General features: G+C 60.6%; 7 protein-coding genes across 7 annotated transcripts; 3 read left to right on the top strand and 4 right to left on the bottom strand.

Annotated features, from left to right (window-relative positions):
- Positions 1 to 869: 869 nt before the first annotated feature.
- On the top strand, positions 870 to 2,116 carry VDAG_07639 (replication factor C subunit 3; the record flags this gene model as incomplete). Its single annotated transcript, XM_009656544.1, has 2 exons — positions 870 to 1,000; positions 1,066 to 2,116. 2 exons carry the CDS (start codon positions 870 to 872, stop codon positions 2,114 to 2,116), a joined length of 1,182 nt encoding a protein of 393 aa, XP_009654839.1.
- Positions 2,117 to 2,169: 53 nt separating this feature from the next.
- Positions 2,170 to 4,089, bottom strand: VDAG_07638 (uncharacterized protein; the record flags this gene model as incomplete). Its single annotated transcript, XM_009656543.1, has 2 exons — positions 2,170 to 2,997; positions 3,049 to 4,089. 2 exons carry the CDS (start codon positions 4,087 to 4,089, stop codon positions 2,413 to 2,415), a joined length of 1,626 nt encoding a protein of 541 aa, XP_009654838.1. The 3' UTR covers positions 2,170 to 2,412.
- Positions 4,090 to 6,902: 2,813 nt separating this feature from the next.
- On the top strand, positions 6,903 to 8,826 carry VDAG_07637 (GCD10 protein; the record flags this gene model as incomplete). The annotated part of the gene is made up of 2 exons (XM_009656542.1): positions 6,903 to 6,988; positions 7,047 to 8,826. 2 exons carry the CDS (start codon positions 6,903 to 6,905, stop codon positions 8,824 to 8,826), a joined length of 1,866 nt encoding a protein of 621 aa, XP_009654837.1.
- A 287-nt stretch (positions 8,827 to 9,113) lies between these two features.
- On the bottom strand, positions 9,114 to 9,993 carry VDAG_07636 (ARP2/3 complex 21 kDa subunit; the record flags this gene model as incomplete). Its single annotated transcript, XM_009656541.1, has 3 exons — positions 9,898 to 9,993; positions 9,381 to 9,776; positions 9,114 to 9,293 (listed from the first exon to the last, which is right to left on the bottom strand). Exons 1-3 carry the CDS (start codon positions 9,901 to 9,903, stop codon positions 9,114 to 9,116), a joined length of 582 nt encoding a protein of 193 aa, XP_009654836.1. The 5' UTR covers positions 9,904 to 9,993.
- An 849-nt stretch (positions 9,994 to 10,842) lies between these two features.
- On the top strand, positions 10,843 to 12,459 carry VDAG_07635 (uncharacterized protein; the record flags this gene model as incomplete). Its single annotated transcript, XM_009656540.1, has 1 exon — positions 10,843 to 12,459. The coding sequence occupies one exon, from the start codon at positions 10,843 to 10,845 to the stop codon at positions 12,457 to 12,459; it is 1,617 nt and encodes a 538-aa protein (XP_009654835.1).
- Positions 12,460 to 12,891: 432 nt separating this feature from the next.
- Positions 12,892 to 15,119, bottom strand: VDAG_07634 (diatom spindle kinesin 1; the record flags this gene model as incomplete). The annotated part of the gene is made up of 3 exons (XM_009656539.1): positions 14,570 to 15,119; positions 13,566 to 14,510; positions 12,892 to 13,440 (listed from the first exon to the last, which is right to left on the bottom strand). The coding sequence occupies exons 1-3, from the start codon at positions 14,837 to 14,839 to the stop codon at positions 12,892 to 12,894; spliced, it is 1,764 nt and encodes a 587-aa protein (XP_009654834.1). The 5' UTR covers positions 14,840 to 15,119.
- A 597-nt stretch (positions 15,120 to 15,716) lies between these two features.
- On the bottom strand, positions 15,717 to 19,712 carry VDAG_07633 (histidine kinase; the record flags this gene model as incomplete). The annotated part of the gene is made up of 2 exons (XM_009656538.1): positions 15,717 to 16,464; positions 16,537 to 19,712. The coding sequence occupies 2 exons, from the start codon at positions 19,710 to 19,712 to the stop codon at positions 15,717 to 15,719; spliced, it is 3,924 nt and encodes a 1,307-aa protein (XP_009654833.1).
- Positions 19,713 to 20,023: the final 311 nt, after the last annotated feature.

Raw genomic sequence — 20,023 nt, 5'->3', positions numbered from 1 at the left:
GGAAATATCGGAAGAAGATCTAGGTGAATCCAGCCACGTCTCCTAGGTGAGCTATCTCCACCCGAGGTGCCATTGTCTTTGAAATTTCTGAGACAAAGTAAGAGTTACTTGGTCGCTCGGAGAATGATGGTGATGAGGGACGGAATGGCCCTCTTGAAACTGGGATGATCACCACCTGAAGGCCGTAGACGGCATCATGTGAACGTCCCTTGCGAGTTACGACACTTTCACTACCAATGCAACGTCATGCAATCTCGAACTATTCAGAACCGGCATTTCCGGCAGAATAAGGAGTTCGGTATTGCCTGGGTGCGTACGTATCTGTTTGCCTGATTGGATATGTGCCGCAAGCGATGAGTAGAGATGTTACCGCTTTCCGAAGCGGGATTGTTATGGCCTCCGGCAATTGAAAGCAAGATGTATGACTAGTAGAATCATTGAGTCTTCGGAGGGCGCTTCACCCACCTTCTGACTATCTTTGATTGAACCAGAGGTACTCATTTCAAATTCATTCGCAGATCTCACTGCCCTCGCCCACCGGGTAGATAGTCTAGCGTGAGCGATTCATTCTCCTCGCCTGGCATATTCGATTGTAGCTGGCTGAATTACGGGATTGATCATTCGCTCCTTTTCATATTTGGAGACTGGCGCAATGCGTTTGGTGGCGAGGAATAATCCTCCACTGAAGTTGAGGAGTATTGGACAGGGAAGCCGAGTCGTGCTGGTCTCGCTAAAGAGGTCACGTGACAGCGCCTCCAGTCGCGTCTCAACGCGTCTTCCCAAGTACGATCGAGTTCAGCGTCGTCCGACCACAGCCAAGACCGCAACCCTTTGTACTACACCACGCGGAACCGTACGCAATTGCAGCCATGTCGGACTTTGAAGATGAGATGGACGTTGATGTCCCCGTCTCCAAGGACATCACATTCTCTTCCGAAGCGACCAAGGGCAAGCGCAGCGCCGCCAACCTGCCAGTCGAGGCGGAAGACAGCCTGCCATGGTAAGCTCTCTGTCGCCGTCGTGCCCAATAGGCGTTGCCAGAGCACCCATTGATTACCATGACAGGGTCGAAAAATACCGGCCCGCCACGCTTGCCGACGTCTCGGGCCACCACGACATCCTCGCGACGATCAACAAATTTGTCGACAAGAACCGCCTGCCGCACCTCCTCCTCTACGGCCCCCCAGGCACGGGCAAGACGTCGACGATCCTGGCGCTGGCGCGGCGCATCTACGGCCCCGAGAACGTGCGGCAGATGGTGCTGGAGCTCAACGCATCCGACGACCGCGGCATCGACGTGGTGCGCGAGCAGATCAAGACGTTCGCGTCGACAAAGCAAATCTTCACGTCGGCGCGGAGCGGCGGCGGCGGCGGCAGCAGCTCGGGGGCGGCGGGCTACAAGCTGATCGTGCTCGACGAGGCCGACGCCATGACCAACACGGCGCAGATGGCGCTGCGGCGCATCATGGAGAAGTACACGGCCAACACGCGCTTCTGCATCATCGCCAACTACGCGCACAAGCTGTCGCCGGCGCTGCTGTCGCGCTGCACGCGGTTCCGCTTCTCGCCCCTCAGGGAGGCCGACATTCGCGTCCTCGTCGACCGCGTCGTCGACGACGAGGGCGTCCGCATCCGGCCCGACGCCACCGACGCCCTCGTCCGCCTCGCCAAGGGCGACATGCGCCGCGCCCTCAACGTCCTGCAGGCCTGCCACGCCTCGAGCACGCCGCTGCGCGCGCCCGGCGAGCCCAAGGTCCCCGACGCCCAGGTTGTCCGCGACCTCATCACCACCGAGACCATCTACCAGTGCATCGCCGCCCCGCCGCCCAACGCTGTCCAGGAGATCCTGCAGGCCCTGCTGAGCACGGCTGACGTCACGTCGTGCCTGTCGACCATCAACTCGCTCAAGGTGGCGAGGGGCCTGGCGCTCGCAGACATTATCACGTCGCTGTCGGAGGAGATTTACAAGTTGGAAGTCAAGCCCGAGGTTATGATTTCGTGGCTCGACGGACTGGCCGACATTGAACATCGTGTTGCGGGTGGTGCGGGCGAGGCTGTTCAGACTGGCGCCGTCGTGGGTGTTGTAAGAAGCGGTGTCGAGTTGATGAACACGTAGAGGACATCATTGTGTAGAAAAGCCTAATTCACGATGTTATGACTTGCTGAAACTGCGGAAAGTTTGTGCTTGATTAAGATAGTAAGCTCCGCAGTCTACCTGTGTTCATAGGTACCCATTACTTTTTTTTTTTGCGCCATTGTATCCATCGCGTCCCACGCGGTAACGCCGTATTTCTCCAACCCCGAAAAATGTCATACACGGTTGACCTAGGTGTTTCGTCGTCGTAAGCTACATGAATTCCTTCCTTCGCTCTGTGTGCCGTCTCATGCAAAATCTTCAAACGCCAATGCTACTCAAGAGACTTCGGGCCACTTGACATCGCCACAATCGCCTGCCTGCTTAATGAATGCGTTGATGCGGTTCAGGTTCCACCCGCTACGCATGCGTTTTGTGTCCTCCTCTTCCTTCTTTATTGGGTGACCCATCTTGAAGCTCCAGCTGACGGCACACAGTCCATCGTCAAAATGGAATTGGAAGCAGCCCGGGATTTCGTCGCAGGCGGCGCGACAGTCGTCAAAAGATAGATGGGCGCGCTTCTCAAGTTCCGTCAACTCTTCAGTCTTGACGCGTCCCTTTTCGTGTTCGCCAAACTGGCGGCCGCCGGGGGTTTCGACAAAGTAAAAACGGTCATCGCTGAGGTTGTGCCAGTCGTCTATGGAGTCGCGCAGGCGTGGCTTGACGAACTCGTAGTAAATGTCCTTGATACGTAGAGCGGGTGGCGTGGATGGCATATCCTGGGCAGCATAGCGACGCGACTCGTATTCCCAGAAGGTAGAGATTTCCTCGCTGTTCATGTGATGCATGGTGACAATGGGGTGACACCAGTGGTCAGCGCCGAAGGGGAGGGTGAAAGGCTTCTCGCCGTTGATCGTAGGCCACTGCACATGTTAGAGGTGACCTGATAGGGTGCTGAACAGAAGGCCACTTACGGTGTTCCTGACCCGCGTCTGGGTGGTGTTGTCGAGGGCACGTGCAAAGATGTAGTCGCCACAGCACTCTTGCTGGATCTGCGTATCGAACTGGTTTGCGACACCAGGATGGTCGGCGACCATCTCCTTCATGGCGGCGTGCGAAACGATGTAGCCTGAGCCGCCGTGACCGAAGGTGAACCCATGGAGCATCGTCACACTACCCAGGTAGTGCTTCTTGCGAGGGTCGAGACGCTTGAGCCACTGGACAAGGGTGGGCCAGAGGACGTACGTGTCGGCGTCAACAAAGATGTACCATTCGTAGTTGGGGCGCATGTTGAAAGTCTTCTCGGCGATGTGAACATTCTTGTACTTGTCAAGGTTCCAACCTTCATTCTCGCCCTCGGCCAGTTTGTTGCAGCTTTCCTGGTCGACGGCGCATGCCTGTTGGCGGCGGTAGAGGTCAAAGTCTGTGTTGCCGTCCATGGCCGCGGCAAGAACGGTATCAAGACTGTCGCGAATCTGGTAGCCGCCGATCGTCTGGGCGAGATCGGAAAAGATAAAGTACTCGGGTACGCACTTCAACATGGTCATCAGCTGCGTCGGCACACGGTTGAAGGCCTCGGTTGCGCCCGTCTTCATGACGAGAAGTATGTTGCTCGTGTCAGGGAAGCTGTCGCACACCGGGTCCTTGGGTCGGAAGAAGAGCCCATTAGCTGCAGGCTCTTTGGGAGGGTCCTCTTTCGCCTTGGTGTCAGGCACGATTGGAGTGTCAATAACATCAGGAGCCTCATCGTCGTCGCTGGGCGCGACATGATCGTTGTCGCCCACAGGCGGCAGCTTGTGCGGGTGGCCCGGATGTCCTGCCGGCGCAGGGTGATGCGGCGGTAGGTGCTTGTAGTTGAGGCCGGCGGTAGTCCATTCGCCCAAGCGACTGGAGCTCAAGGCGAGCACGATGAGAGCGCAGACAGTGATGGACACGGCGATGAGAGCGCGCCGAGATAACATGTTGACGGCACCAAGCTTCATGCAGCTTTCATGTCGTCCGTCGAGCCAGCCCATTACTGATGGAGCCGGGATTCGTGGATGCGATGTGTTGACGCTGGTTTATCGCCTGGCGTCTGAGTCGATTGTAGTTCGATGTAGGGTGAAGACCGGGAATGTAGAGAACCTAAGGTGAAGAGAGTGGCGGAGGGGGGCGTAGGAGGAGTTGCAGGAACTGTCCAGTCGATATTGTGCGACGTGACTTGGCATGCGCCCGTCTGCCTGGCCCGTTGCGCCGCCGGAAGCCCAAGGTGACAACAGATCGCCGGAGGGTGGGTGATACAAACTGTAACGGGTGGTGCGTGTGTGTGTGTGTGTGTGTGTGTTGGAGGGACAAGAGGGATTCCGTTTCGGCGTGGCGTAGCAGCTCGCGCAGCAAGATGAGCCTGAAGTCGCGAACAACGAGGCTGTGGTGGGCGAGGCCAACGCTTGGTTTGTTGATGGAAACAGAGAAGGCAAAGGCAAGCATGGGAAAAGGGGAAGACAGAAAGCTGTCAGCTCGAGCCGCCTGAAGGAAAGAATCGAGGACGGTCGAGTCGAGACCCTTTCCGTGTCCGCCCCATCGAGAAACCTCCCTCGCACCTCCCACTTGGTGTCATGCTTAGTGCCTGCCTACCCACGCCTCTGCTCACGCCACGCCTGCCCCTCCATACCCGTGCCTCCCCGATGGGGCCGGCGGCGAAGGGAAGAAGGCGTGGCGGGAAAAGCTTGGTTTCGGTCCCATCGCCTGCTAGCTCCTTCCCTTCTTGTCGACCCGCAATCAGCCCGCCCCGTCGCAGCCTCTGCAGCTTGCACCTAGGCCCGCTAGGCGCAAGCAGTACAGCGCCGCGCCCCGCTGAAGATGCCTGGCGCACTGCTGATGTCGGGGCTTGTTCGCCCAGCATGGAGGAACAGGGGTAAGGTAGGCACCCAAGGCACCTCAGGACGCAAGTTGGATGAGAAGAACCAAAGGACAACTCGGCCGTTGCACACATGCTCACAATTGACTGGCATGGATCTGCACACGTTGCGGGACTACGTGCCTCTCTCCCATGTCTGTGGATTTCATGAGGACGGGTATTTGCTCTGCCCTTGTTGGGTATTTGCTCTGCCCGGCAGGGGTAAAAGCACACTAGACAAGGATCAAGCCGCAAACACAGACAGCTCCACCACCCAGCGAGGGCAGGGCAAATACCCGTCCTCGGATTTCACTAGAGCAAGCGCCTCGCTGGGCTGAAGAGCGATTTGCAATATCCGCTTGCAAGGTGTCTCAATCCTTCTGTGCTGGGGGTCCACGCTTCCAACACAGAGGCCATGTAACCTACCCCGGGACCTCGCCGAGTCGTCAAGAGCCAATGGACAGCGCCCCTTTTGGCACGCTTCACTGCAGGCGACGCCCGCACAGTGACATTGCTGCGCGACCGAGAACACCACGAAATTGGGAAATTACACTGTGCGAGCAAACCTCGTATTTGCAATCCTTTTCCTCAAAGCACCTCAAGGTCCGATCATCTTACGAGGTGCTTTTGGTCGCCGAGGGGGCGTCATCAGAATGTATGTGCCGTCGGCTTGAACCCCATCTCCCAACCATCTCCCCGTCCGTGCCGCAAAGCACGTCCAAGTCAATACTTGGTGGGCTCTCCATTCCCAGCACACAGACGTACAAAGGCCGCTGCCAGACACCCGCGAAACGCGTTCAAGCTTTTTTGCCCAGTCAAGCCCAGCCACTGTGGTCCCTACAGGATCCGCGTCAAAATTCGGGAGAGGGCGGCAAGATGACACGTATGTTATTAGCGTTGCGCCGCAATCGATGGGCTGAGACAATGTCTCAACAGTAACATGCCTCTTTGTTTGTTCGTTCGCGCACCCACTTGGGACGTGACTGTTATACTTTCCCCATGCGATTAACGAGGGAGGGAGGGAGAGAGAGAGAGAGGAAAAGGGACTTTGGGAACTGTAGGGTGCCATTTCCAGGGTAAGGCTTCAGCCATGGCGCTCGACGACCACACGACATCAATGCCGTTGCAACGCCACGTCCGGATCCCAGCCTCCGATCACCCAAGCTCGGCCCAGGCACGGGCGCCAGAAGCATTGGTCCGCCGTGTCTCTCCTTCTTTTTGGGAAGGCCTTTGCTGCTGCTCTGGGATATGGGGCTTGGCCTGCCCGAGGGCATGTCATATTTGGCACATTGCCACTGGTCCCGGCGGGTTATTCATGTTTGTCAGGCCATAATTGAATTTCCTGAGAGAGTGGAGGTGTTATGCACGTTTTGCTAATTAAGTGTGGTCATCAGGTGAGCTTCGAATGAGGGTGTACATGGTACGGCGAATTTCGAGGGTCACAATACAGTGCAATGGCTTGTCAAGATGCTCCAGATATCCCCGAATATCCCCGAATACCCTCTCAGAAGCAACATGGGGATAGATCTTGAGACTTCGATTGATGTAAGCATGCGCTCTGGGGCTATGGTCAACGAGAAACTATTGACTGTACGAATTAATCAACCTCGAGACAAGTCATGAGAAGCAATGGACAGCGCATGCAACATTGAACTAGCCGTCAGATTGTCGGCAATGAATGTGTCGAAAATGACCCTGGCTACCTGAAGCTCGGGCTTGCTCGCCGTGTTACAGCGCCTTTGGCAGTCTTCTGGCAGGGAGCTCAAGGGCCTTGAGTGCCCCGCGCGGGGTACCTCCCACAAGCATCCAAGCACCCTCTGATTGGCCGAAGCGTCGGTTTCCAGAACGCCAGTGCTCGACCTTGAATCTTTTTTTTCCACCCTAGCATCGCATCGTTTCGCAGACGCATCGCCTTGCGACGACTCGACCCCTACACAGGCCGTCCCGACGACAATGCATACCATTGTGCAGCCAAATGAATGGGTGGCTGTAAAGCTCCCCAATGAGAGCATCCGGATCATCCAAGTCATCCCCAATACGTTCGTTCGCCCGCTGCCAATGGCACACCGTCGTAGTTGGCTAACCCAGTCTCAACAGCACCATCTCGCTTGGCAAATACGGCTCCTTTCCAAGCAACCTCATCATCGAGCGGCCATACCACCTCACATACGAAGTCCAGGACAGACGCGACGACGAGAACTTTAACAGGTTGCGCGTCGTACCGGCCTCGGAGCTTCACGCAGACGTCATTGCCGAAGAGAACGGCGAAAAGGCAGTGCCCGATGAGTCGGCGGAAGGCGATGCCAACGCCGACAATGACGCCAGTGCCCCTACGTCGGCCAACGTGGTCGCCGTCGAAGATGGCGCCGACTTTACCCTCGTTGACAAGGCCAGCGGCACCGTCATCGCCCGCGAGGGCCGCGACAAGATCGAGGCCGAGGCGCGGCAGCTCCTGACGCAGCAGGAGATCGAGACGCTGAAGAAGCGCGACACGGACGGCGGACGAGACATTATTGCGAAGCTCTTGCTGTCGCACACGAGCCTCGATGAGAAGACGGCCTTTTCTCTGGCCAAATACAAGATTCTCAAGAACAAGAAGTATCTGAGGAGGTTCTCGGTGCAGCCTCTCTATGCTTCGACACTGGGCCAGTTCGTCCTCGAAGAAAAGGAACCGAGCAAAATCATGGAAATGAGGCACGAGGCCTTGGCGCTGCTCGGATGCTGGGGCCATGTCCACTATGGCGGCGAGGAGATTGAGGGCACTCCCAAGGTTGTCGCCAACAACGGCAAGCCCGTGGTCGAGGCGTCACAGCTGGGCGGCCGCTGGTTGGTCGTCGACGACACGGGAGGTCTGGTGGTGGCGTCCGTCGCCGAGAGGATGGGCATACTTCACCAAGATCTCTCCCAGCACAATGTCGGGAACGGCCTGCCCATCCGGGCGACGACAACCCAAGATGCGCCTCAGAGCGATGCGGCCGACGCTACACCGGCCGAACTCACGCCAGCCGACACGCCAGCGGTGAGCACGCCAGCCGACGACGCGCCCTCAAATCCGGCGACTGCCCCTGCCAACGGGACATCGTACCCGACGAGAACATACCGCGACGACTTTGAGATTGACCTCGCCTCCTCCAACACCATCACCCTGCTCCACTCAGCCAACCAGCCGAACCTCGCGCTCCTCAAGTACTGGAACTGCGACATGGCCAACCCCACGCCCACGACGTCCTCCCACCCCCTGTTCAACCGCCTCTTCCCCCTCTCCTGGCTCCAGCTGATCGAGCCCGAGTCGGACACGACGTACGCGAGCTTCACAGACGACATTCCGGAAGAAACGCTGAGCGGCTTCAAGGCGAGCCGCCGCGGCAACTACCACCGCAAGCGCCGCCGATGGGCCCGCACGCGCTTCATCGTCGACCAGGCACGGGCCGGCGGCTTCTCCGGGCTCGTCGTCGCGTCGACCATGGACCCCATCTCCGTCGTCCGCGCCGCCCTGCCGCTCCTCGCCGGCGGCGCCCCCATCTCCATCTACTCGCCCACCATCGAGCCCCTCACCCAGCTGGCCGACTGCTTCAGCAAGGCCCGCCGCGCCGCGTGGTCCAGCAACCCGCCGACAGACGACGACGGCGCGCCGCTGCCGGACCTGGAGAACTGGCCCGGGTCGGACGACTTTCCCATCAACCCGTCGCTGCTCATCGGGCCCAATGTGCAGACGAGCCGGGCGAAACGCTGGCAGGTGCTCCCGGGGAGGACGCACCCGTTGATGATGGGACGCGGCAGCGCCGAGGGTTTCCTGTTCACGGGGTCCAAGGCCGTGCCCGCGGAGGGCAAGATCGAAGCCCGCGGCAAGACCAAGCGGCGCAAGGTCGAGGCATAGATGGGGGGTACTTCATGCTGCGTAGAGGTCCGACGGGGGTTCGGAAAGGGGAGCGGAGGGGGCGCGGTGGCAAGATCATCACCATAGACTAGATACCCATGAAATGGAAGAAAACAAGAGCTGGGAAAGCCAAGCTGGGGGCGCCCCCCTGCCAAACTTGTTCTTTATTTTCTTTTTGGTGGTTGGTGAAAGCATTCGCTACCCTACTTTCTTTCGCCCCCTCTTCGCAAACGACCTTCTTCGTCAACAACCCTGGCTTCTACGTGATAAATCGTCATGACCGCTCCTTACAACGCCTTGCCCATGAACTTCCTCTTGGTGAAGCTGAGCCACCACTTGCTCGGCTTGCCGTCGCCGCCCTCGTCGAAAACACGCGCGAGTAACCGCGACGCAATCTCCTGGCGGACCTGAGCGATGTACTGGCGCAGCAGCTCGGCCTCCTGCCTGTCGCGGGGGGGCTCGTACATCTACGTCCTCATCGTCAGCAAGGGTCCGTCCGCTTGACCAGAGGGTGCACCGGGGACGACGGGGGAACCAGCGGGACGGAAACGCACCTGGTTCAGGGGCCAGCCTGGGTCGCCGGGAATGGCAAAGTTGGTGTCGAGCGCCAGGTTCTGGACCTCTTTGGTGGCTTCGCGGGGGCCATGGTGAGGCTTGATCTTGGTGAGGCAGTCGGAGACGAACCAGATGCCGTAGACGAGGAGGCGGTCGGCGGGACCCTGGATCTCAAAGTTCCGGAAAAAGGTGTTGGCGCGGAAGAGGGCGAGGACCTCGTCGAGAATGTCGTAGCTCTCCGAGTCGGGATCGGGGGACTCGTTGGCGGGCAGCGGCGGGGAGGGCGCCGGCAGGACGTAGGCAGGACCGCGGGTCTTGGTGCGCAGGGGCAGCAGGGGAAAGTTGCCTATCAGGCGAGGGACGTTGGGGTCCTCGTTGAAGATGGAGTTGTAGGCCTAGCGAGGGGGGAGGTAGGTTAGCTTGCGTCATGGCGACATGGAAGCGAGCGGGAATGGTGGAGGAACGGGAGCTCTGGGTTGTAGCAATTGAAGCCGAGAAAGCATGCACATCACATACCGGCATCTTGGAGAGGTCTGCGGTCTGCGACCAGCGGGATGTCGATCTATGTCAGGATAAGCCCGCGGGAGATGGCGTCGTGGGCGAAGTGAAGCTGTCGTGGTGATGGTGGGGCTCAGCGACGACTGACGTTGTGGCAGCATGAGCCAGGCAAGCTGGGCCAGGCTGCATCTGGATGGACACCTGGAGGGGTGGGGCAGGAGGCTGGAGCAAGGCCGGATCAACTCCGGAGAAATGGGCCCAGCAACCCAAAGCACGTGCCTTGTGCCTTGTGCCTTGTGTCTTGTGCCTCGTGAGTCTGCGCCCCTCGCTTCGCCACCTGGACCCCCATTGGTACCCCTCACAAAGATGGATCTCGATTTGACGGATGCCTAGCCTGGTCACCTGATCTCGCTCGCCCAACGCGCCTCGATCTGAGGGGCGAATTTGCCCGCGGGGATCATCGTCGCGCCCTTCCGTCCGTCTTGAACAAGGTCAGGGGTGCGCGCTTGGTACACACGTTTCTTTTTCCCTACCCACTGCAGGCAAGGCATCTATCGACATTCAACGCCATCAGCTCTTCTGTCGCGACAAAAGCGGTCGCGATACTCCCGCGATCACGACCATTGATTTGGCACAAAGCTTTCCTGAAACCCTCGTCGCGCCACTGACTCGAGGTTGAATTTTCTTTCATCCATCTTTTTCCGCCCTTTACGACGCGCCTCCGGGTTCTCCCCCCCCAGATTGCGACGGCCAAGTGACTCTTGCGCACCCTTGCCTCGTGGCCAAAGCTAAAGCTTTGATGATGCTTGTTATAGAGTCAGCATTTCCCCCTGCTGCTGCCACCGCTGCTGCTACTTCTCTCTTACACGTAGCGGAAACTGACAGATGCCCCACAGCACGCTCTTCCATACAAACACACTATTCGATCGAATGGGCTCCATCGCGGACATGCTCGCGACCAAGATGGAGGCCGCTGCGGACGCTGCTGCCGCCACACCGTCGAGCTCGACAGAATCGACACCAAACCCGCCGTCGTCAGCGACACCGACGCCACCATCACCACCATCGCCAGTCGCGGCCGTTGCGCCCGTCTCCAAACGACGTTTCACACCGAGACGGATCTACCGACCAGAAGCCAACTCTCTCTACGACCTCATGTGGGACGAGGCTGGCTCCACGCTCTTCATGAAGCCCATTTTCTGGACCGACATGCACTCGCGTCTTCTCGACATTCGCTACGTCGAGCTCCCCCGGTGCCAAAACATCAAGGCCACGCAAGACTTTTACCAGGCCTCGCCACGCGCCGAGAGCCTCTGCAGGCAGCTCACCCAGCTGCAGCACCCCGAACTCAACGGGCCTTACGAGACGGACCACATATGCGAGGCCATCGAAACACTCTACCCCTCGACGAGACTCACTGCAGCCCCGCCGCGCGGCATGATCGACCTCAACATGTACTTCTCCGGCCTCCTGTACCCCAGCGCATGTCGCGTCCAGCTCATGTGGGAATGCGGCCCCGCCCAAGATGGCCTCTGCGAGTCGTTCCAGACCATCTCCACACGCCCTGCCGAATCCTTACCCGGCAGTCTCAACGCTAGCGCAGTTCTCCCGCCTCGGTCTTCGGCAGCCGCGCGGGAACCGACGCTCGCGTACATCAGCAAAAAGTTCATCCACGACTCGCGCGCCAATATGTACCGCGCCTTCCGCGGCCCCAAGAACAGGGGCAACTCGCCCGTCGAGAGCCTCTGCCGGCTGCGGTCGAAGCGCCTCATGCCGAGCAACACGGACGAGGACCCGGCCTTTGCCGGCACGCTCCTCGCCATGGCCCAGAAGCGCTTCTACCACAACGCGCCCTCGGCCATTGGCCGCTCGCGCAACGCCCGGCGCCACGCGCCCAAGCCCCAGCCGGCCCCCGCCTTTCACGACGTGACGGTCCACTTCATGACAAACGACGACGACGGCAACGAGCTCATTGTCTACACGGCCGTCGTCACGGCCGCCTTCCTCGCGCGGTTCCACGCCCCGACCAAGACGCCCGCCGGCAAGAACGCCCCGGGCGAGGCGACCCTCACAGACCTCGGCATGAAGATTGAGTACACCAAAGTGCCCATCTGGCCCGTCGTCGGCCTCAAGGAACGCCTCGGCAAAGCCCTGGGCCGAGACCTCATTGGCGACTTTGACGAGAACGACCTCGACATGCTCGGGTCGCAGAAGAGGCCGAGCGAGAACAGCAGCAGCAGCAGCAGCAGCAGCACCAACAGCAACAGCAGCAGCAACCCGAACAAGCGCGCGGCGCCCGACGACGAGGAAGACGGCACCCGGGCCCGCAGACCCAGCAACGAGCAGCTTGGCGAGACGGGACTGGATTACGAGGCCAGAGCCAAGGCGCTCATCGCGTCGATCTGGGACGGTGGCAGCGGCGGCGGCGGCGGCGGCGCAGGCGGCAGCGACGACTCTGACGAGGAGCACGCGCAGACGTCCTCGAACAGCCGGAAACGGCGCCGGCTGACCAACGGTCGCCGCATCGACGAGTCTGGGCGGCAGGGGGTGGCGGCCAAGAGCAGGCAGCTGGTCGAGTGATTTGGTCCTCTTTGCACTCTCCGCGCAGGCAGGCGACTTTACCATGCAGCCATGCGAGCGTGCGTGCCTGCAGTTCTTTCCACATGTAGTAGACAATTATCACGAGCAAAACGCGTTATGACAGCGGGCAGCGGCGTGGCGTCGTCGGTTTCGGCATGGCCCATTCGGCATGGCCCATAGAAGGAAGGCAAGGACATGGTCAGGGGCCTGGGGTTCATGGTGTTTCGGGTTTGACAACGAAAACATTTTCAACAGTCGTTTTTTTTTTTCAACCAGGGAAGGGGGAGGGACTTGTGTGATTTCTCAGTTATCATACCTTTGCTGTTCACTATACATGATCATAGCAAGTCTGAACCAGGCGTCGATTATTTTTCATCCTATCTTGCTTTCCCAACTCCACAGCGCGCATGCTTCGCCCCATAAAGGCCACGCCTACAGCGTTTCATAGTAATACCGCGTCGCAACATCATACTCGAGCAGCACCTCGGCCACCATGCGCTCGACGGGCACGACGACCTGCCGCCACAGACAGACCTCGAACGCGTTGGGCATGAAGCCGGGCGTCACCCGGGCGCAGGTGTACCGCCCCTGGGCCCGCGCCCCGTCGGCGCCCAGCACGACGGCGAGGTTGCGCCCCGGCAGCGGCATGGGCATGTCGGCGGGGGGATCGAACGCGACGACGAGGCCGGGGCGTATGCGCTCGGTGAACGGCACGCCCGCCATGTCGGGCCGCGGGTCGGCGCTCGACAGGCCCGTCTTTTCAGGGGCCGCGGCGGCCTTGGCGTCGACGGGCGTGGCCGTGGCGCGCTGCGAGTCGACGTGAAGGCGCCAGAACTTGGCCTGGAAGGCGCGGGCCTGTTCGTCGGTCACGCCGGGGCTGCGGAGGCAGCGCGTGAGGAACTCGGCGGCGACCAGGCGGAGGAGCTGGGCGCCCGACTCGGAGGGGGCGAGGATCTGCGGGACGACGGGCGGTGTGCCGGACTGTGTTGTCAGTGGATGTAGGGCAGCGCATCTTGGGCTTATGGCATGCATCTCCCGACCTGGCTCGGGACCTGAGGACGAGAGACGAGGACAAGAATAAGCAGCCAAAAAAAAAAAAAACTCACATTCTTCCCGACCCACGCCCGCAGCTGCTCGTTCGACCACGTCGCCGGCTTGCCAGCATCAAACATGACAGCCGGAGCCGCCGGCGCAACGACCCGCAGCATCTCGGCGTAGCGCAGCGTGTTCTTGCTGGCGCCAACGTCGGCGAGGCAGGGGTTGACGCAGGCGACGACGACGGTGCGGCAGGCGCGCGAGGCGGCGGGGTCGAAGACGTGCTTGAGGACCTTGGTCAGGGCGCTCTGGCGAAAGGGCACGTAGGGCGGCTTTGCCTTTTTCTGGCCGGCGGCGGCGGCCGTGACGTGGTCGGCGGCGGCGCGGCCGCGGATGCAGTCTTTGAGGACGGACAGGCTGACGTTGATCTCGCGCGTCTCGCGCATGCGGTCGGCGCCGTGGGTGGCGACGTCGCGGGCGGCCTCGGAGCCGGCGAGGTCGACGAGGTAGAGCAGGCCGTCGTCGGCGTCGGGCAGGGCCGGGTTGACGAGGCGCAGGCGGCAGACGGCGTGGGAGCGCGACGACGCGTCGTTCTTGGTGGTGGAGGCGGTGCGGCGGAAGCGGGCGGCGGCGTCGACGTGGGCGAGGAGCGCGGCGACGTCGGTGACGGGGTGCTCGGCGGCGCCGGCGAGGTGGGTCGCACCGAACGAGTCCTCGAGGACGGAGATGGGCTTGCGGGCGTTGAGGAGGTCGGCCGCGGTGTTGCCGGCGAGCTCAATGATGGAGACGTGCATCTCGCGCCGGCCCTCGAGCGCGCCGCCCGTCAGCGTCGAGGCGACGAGGCGCTCGAGGGCGCTGACCGTGTACGTCTTGCCCGAGCCCGTCTGGCCGTAGGCGAAGACGGTGCTGACGCCGCCACCCCAGGCCCAGGCCACGAGGGGGTGGACCAGGTCGTGGTACATGTCCTCGGAGGACGTGTCAACGCCGTAGAACTTGTCGACGCGGTAGGTGAAGGACTGCGCGGTCGGTCAGAGAGGCGACACCCACGTATGGGCTACGGGCAAGGCAAACAAACATTCAGACGCGGTAATCCCCTGACCGGCCGCCTCAGCTCGTGAAGGTCGACCTGGCCCTTCGTGTGCTCACGAGGGAAGAGGCCAGGCACCATGCCCGAAGACAGCTCATGGCCGAGCATGGGCCGCAGCCGCGTCACGATGACAATGCCGGCATCTTCCATGGTCTCGCCAGTCTCCTTCGAGGCGGGAGCAGGAGGAGGCTTGTATGCAGCGACGAGGCGCAGGTACCGCTGGGCGTGTTCGAGGATGAATTCGTCCGTCACGTTCATTGCGAGAGGATGATGTCGGCAGCCGATTGGGCGATGAATTGAGATGGCTGGCTGTCTGAAGGCTCCGAGAGTACTGCTTCTGCTCCGAGATGAATGGAGGGAGGTCGGATCATGGTATTTATCAAACAGGTCTCGCGCCCTTTCGTACGCCGGCGAACGGATGGATGCACAGGATCCCAGAGATGTGCGCAAGCCCGAAGAAGCACCGGGCCTTTTCACCTCTCACCGCATGGACAATAGTCTGATCGCCCCAGGCAGCTGAATTGTCATGACCGTTGTTGTCTTGTTTTTGGCTCATGGCTGGTGCCTACGAGGCGTTTCCTGGAATCATGGTGATACCTTCGTCTTGGCCTTTCCAGCAAGAGCGGGGGCGTCCGCGTCCCCAGGCAGCAGCCAACGGGTCCTTCCAGCTGTCGCCGGCTGTTCAAGCCAAACCTTCTACCAACTGTCATCGGCTGTTGAGCTAGATCTCCCTTCTTGCCCAAGTCGAGCCAGCAACTTGAGCCAGCAGCTTGAACCAGCAACAGCAGATATGTGTACGCAATGAGTACCACCAAAAAAAGATGCCAACCCCCTATGGCCTCCCTTTCCATTCAAACACCGTGTGCTCCTGGGGCGGGGTATCAGCTCTAAAAAGCCCAAAACACAGCTGTCATGCCGTCCAGGTTCAAAGCCTCCCAAGACAGACCAGGAGAGAGGAACCCAAGCCAAATACCTACACCATGAGATGACCTCCATGTACGCCGTGCATCCCTTGCGTATTCTCTTTTCCTTCATCATTTCCTTTAATCCATCAGAGTCGGAAGCCTGAGAAAGAGAGATAAAAAAAAAAAAAGAAGACCCTCGAGCTCCAGATCCGCCCTCCCCGGCTTGCCCCTCAGTCCAACCGTAGCAAATCTCGCGACTCAAGCACAGACGCCATGTCCTTCCATCGCACCGGCTTCGTCAGAAAGAGGTCGATACCGCTGAAAAACGCCTCGTCCTGCGCGCTCTCCGACGCCAGACCCGACAGCGCAATGATCGTAATGGGCGGCAGCTGCTTCTCGCGCTCAAAGGTCCGGATGCGCCGCGTCGCTTCGAACCCATCCATGACGGGCATCGAAATGTCCATGAATATGCAGATGTACCCTTCGGGCTCGGTCCGGTATGCCTCGTACGCTTCCAGACCGTTTGTCGCTGTGCCGAGCGGCCGCCCCAGCTTCTTGACGTACGAAGACAGGATCCGCAGGTTGATGCTGTTGTCGTCCACCAGCAGGAATTTGCGCGCCTTGTCTCCCGTCTCCGACACCGACACCGTACTCTCCGACGGCGGTGTCTGCACGTATCGGCCCCTCCACGACAGGATGGACCCTGGCGTCTGCGATCGCTCCGCCAACGGCGAAGCGGCGGCCCGAGAGGAAGCCTCAGGCCGCGCCGTCGACGGCTGCCGCGCCTTCCCTTCCTCGAGGTCTGGGGACTCGACAGCCGCACCCGCCTCATCGCCTGTCCCTTGTGGAGGCGGCGTCGGCCGTGTTGGAGGAAGAAGCAGCTCGGTTGGGACAAAGTCCAGCGACTGCGATGATTGCAGTGCGAGCCATCGCTGGCAGGCGAGGAGCAGGATCCTGGCGAGCTTGCGCGGGCCGAGCCTGTCGTCTTTGCGTTAGCACAGCACGTTCACTCTCAAGGGTCGGTACAATGGCAAGGCATGCGTAACGTACGGTTGAGAAATGAACTCAAACACCCCCTCCGTCTGGGCAGCTTCCGCCGATGTCGAACGGTCAAAGGCCAGGAGGGGGTTGGCGCACACGACGACGCAGGGCGGGTTCCTAAACGTCGACACATCAACATCCGGCATGGCGTGCTCAGCAACAAGAACGACATCGGGCACGAGCGTCTCCGTATCCGACAAGACCTCCATCTTGAGCCAGTCGCGACAGATGCCTTCGGTCAGGCCGCGGCCGAACCCATCACGACCCGGCTTCGCCCGCGCTTGCGCGCCCGTGTCCTCCCCTTGGGACTCGCTGAAGCCGCTGAGGAGAACCCGCAGACCCTTGAGGTCGGAAACGTGCGCTGCGAACTCGTCGTCGTCGCCCATGTACTCGGCCTCGTTGGTGGCGGCTTGCAGAGGCACCGACACTGTGACGGTTGTCCCGACGGCTACCCGGCTCTTCACGCTGATCTTGCCGTCGAGGTTGGTGACGATCTGCTTGACGAGGGACAGACCAAGGCCCGTCCCGGCGCTCAGATGGTCTTCCTGCGCGAACGCGCGGAAAAGATGATTCTGCAGATAGTCTTGGCCGATGCCCTTGCCCGTGTCAGTTACGACGAGGACGACCTTGCGAGACCGCGGTGGGACGTCGTGGTTGGCAGACGCGGGCATCGTCTCTTGTCGTAGGGACACTACGATGGACCCTTCTTGCGTGTACTTGAGGGCATTGCCCACGAGGTTGAGAACCACGCGGCGGAACGCACCGGGTGATGTGTGAAAGATCCAGCTGCACTGCGGGTCGAGGTCGAGGGAGACAAAGACGCGGTTGAACCCCAGATCAATGGGATCGGGGCCAGTCATCTGGGTAGAACCAAAGTCCTGCATGGCATTATGTGCGTCCATGCGACGGTTGGCCTCGGCATCCACATGCCGCGTCTTCTTGTGCTTGCCCAACTGCGCCATGGATGTGTACTGAAAGTTGAAGCCCGCAAAAACACTTTCCACAACGTCCTCGACCAGCAAATCGAGAGGCACATTCGACTCCAGCACCCGCACGCCAGCTTCAATCGACAATTGTCGAATCGTGGGCCACGGATAGGGCCTGCGCGTGGACTCGGGGCTTCGCGGTCGAGTGGAAGCAGCTGCCTTGGCCATTGTCGTAAAGTTGTTGATCTTGGAGAAGTCGAGTAGATGGTCGAGTGTGTCCATCAGTGTCCTGCCACACGTCTCAATGGTGTGCAGAATGTTGCCCTGGAAGACGGTCAAGCCCGTGTCGTGAAGCAGCTCGGCTGCCAAGATGACGCCGTGAAGTGGGGAGCGTAGTTCGTGAGAGAGCGAGCTCAAGGCGTCTGACTTGGCCTTGTCGGCCTGAAGCGTCTCGAGGCGCGCAATCTCCGACATGGCGAGGACGCCGAAAGCCGTCAAGAAGCTGAGCTCGCCAGCAACGGTAAACACCCGGGCCGGTGTGTTGGTGTAGACGAACCCGCCGGCGCGCCATCGATCTTTCTTCGAATCCCGGACGGGGACAAAGGCAACGCATTGTGCTCCGGGGAACGCTCGCAGAATGGCGGTACCCTTCGCGGTGCCGGGGCCCAAAGGGTGGTTGCGACGTCGGGACGGCGCAGGGGAAGAACGAGGATTTGCGTGTGTGAGCATGCCTGGCAACGCTGTCAAGTGGTCGTCTTCCGAGGAGTCGGTCAGGCGCAGCTCGCCGTTGGGGCGAAAATTGAATATCTTGCCGTCGGGGTAGCGTCGAAGCAGACGCGCCATGAAGCCTTCGGGCAGGGTGGCGCGCATGGCCGAGGGCCGCGCGCCGTTGATGCTGGACGCGTCTGTCGTGGCGAAGCCGAGCACACGACAGTCCGGGGCTGCGTTCTCGCCGCCAGAGGAGGAGAGGGCGTCGCTGCTGCTCGCGGACTGTGCTGCGACGTCGCCATGGTCCGAGTGGGGCTTGACGTCGCTGAGGCCGCCAAACGATCGGGTGTGTGCGTCGAAGAAGACGCATCCTTCGACCTCGATGGACTCTCGAATCATGTTGGCGGCTTTGGAAAATATCGTGTCGACGCTGTTGCCCTGCAGATCGTGTGGGCGAAGGAACATGGGACTCTTCAACGACGTGTTTGAGCTCCTGGAACTGCTGCTCGAGTGGTGCGGGGTGGAGGCACGGGAGTATGGCTGATGAGCAGATTCGTTTAGGGAGTGGTCACCAGCCTTTGAGGTGGCGAGGGACACGCGTGCCTGCTCGTTTGCTTCGAGTAGGCGATCCTCCGCAGACCGCTGGAGATCTTGTTGGCGGGCATCGAGGGCTCCTTCGTGGGAGGGATCGTCCTGAAAGGCCGTCGTCATGTCGTCGTGACGCCAGCCGGAGATGGTGGCCGCTCCCTCGACGAAGGATCCCAGGCCCCTGTTCATGCGTGCGCCTCGCCGCGCTGTGGCAGCTGCCCTTCCGGCCTCAAAGTGCTCCGTGATGGCCTTGGACAGGTTGCGAAGCACGCGGGTCATGTGGGGGGTCCAGTCGTCACGCAAGACGGTATCGACGACGCTGAGCACGCCCATGTTGACACCTTTGGCGGTACGGATGGGCACGCCGGCGAAGAACTTGGCTGGAGAACCGGGGCCGCAATAGAGGGTCGAGGCGAAGCGCTTGTCCTGTTCGAGGTCGGGCACGCAGAGGACGGGCAGCGCCGTCGACCCTTCGGCTTGCTCGGGGGCTCGGGGGTCGAGAGGGTACAGCACGGCCTCGCAGACGCCGAAGCGTCGGGGGATGGCGGTGCCGCAGAGCCAGAGGTCATGGTCGTGGTCGGCGGCACGCAGACCGGGGACGAGAGGCAGGGAGGGTGTGGCCTCGGCAATGATGTGCTGATAGTCGCAATCGAAGACGGAAACGAGCGCACGAGGTGTGCCAGTCTGACATGCGGCAAGCTGGGCCAGGGCCGTCAGGACAGTGTCGGGAGAGGTCTCCAGCTGGGGCAGCGGCAGCGCCCGAGGTTGGGGGTTCTGTTTGGTCGTGGTAAACAGCGCCGGATAGTACCTAGAGGGGGGCGGAAACTTGAAGTCAGCCAAAGGGTTCGTGTCAGATCGAGGCAGTATCAGATCAGCATCGAGAGGAGACACAGACTTGAAGGTTTCGTGCTCACGCGAGGATTCGGACACGATCCTCAGAGGAGCTGCTTGGCGTTCAGCCATGGCTGACGACCCGCCCGCTTGGGTGCAGGGTCCTGTCGCCTCGAGATGGCGGATGCCTGCGGGAGAAGCGAGATTCGAAGCGAGGGGCAGGCAGAACAAAGATGTGCTTGCCGTCGCCCGGTGATTTGGTGGGTAGCGTGCGGTCGGGGTTCAGAGCATCGACATGACGAGTGATGGGTTCGTTTGATGTTGGACGGCATAGAGGTGATCAGGGCCGTGACATCATGGACGCAGGCGCGAAGTGGCAAAGGATGCGAGGCGGGGCATGACAATGGCCAGTGAAGTAGCTTGAGTAAGGTAGGTAGATGAAG

The sequence above is a fragment of the Verticillium dahliae genome, genomic scaffold, assembly GCF_000150675.1.
Source record: "Verticillium dahliae VdLs.17 supercont1.17 genomic scaffold, whole genome shotgun sequence".
In the NCBI taxonomy this organism is placed as follows: Eukaryota; Fungi; Ascomycota; class Sordariomycetes; order Glomerellales; family Plectosphaerellaceae; genus Verticillium; species Verticillium dahliae.
This window is presented reverse-complemented; position numbering and strand designations above follow the sequence as displayed.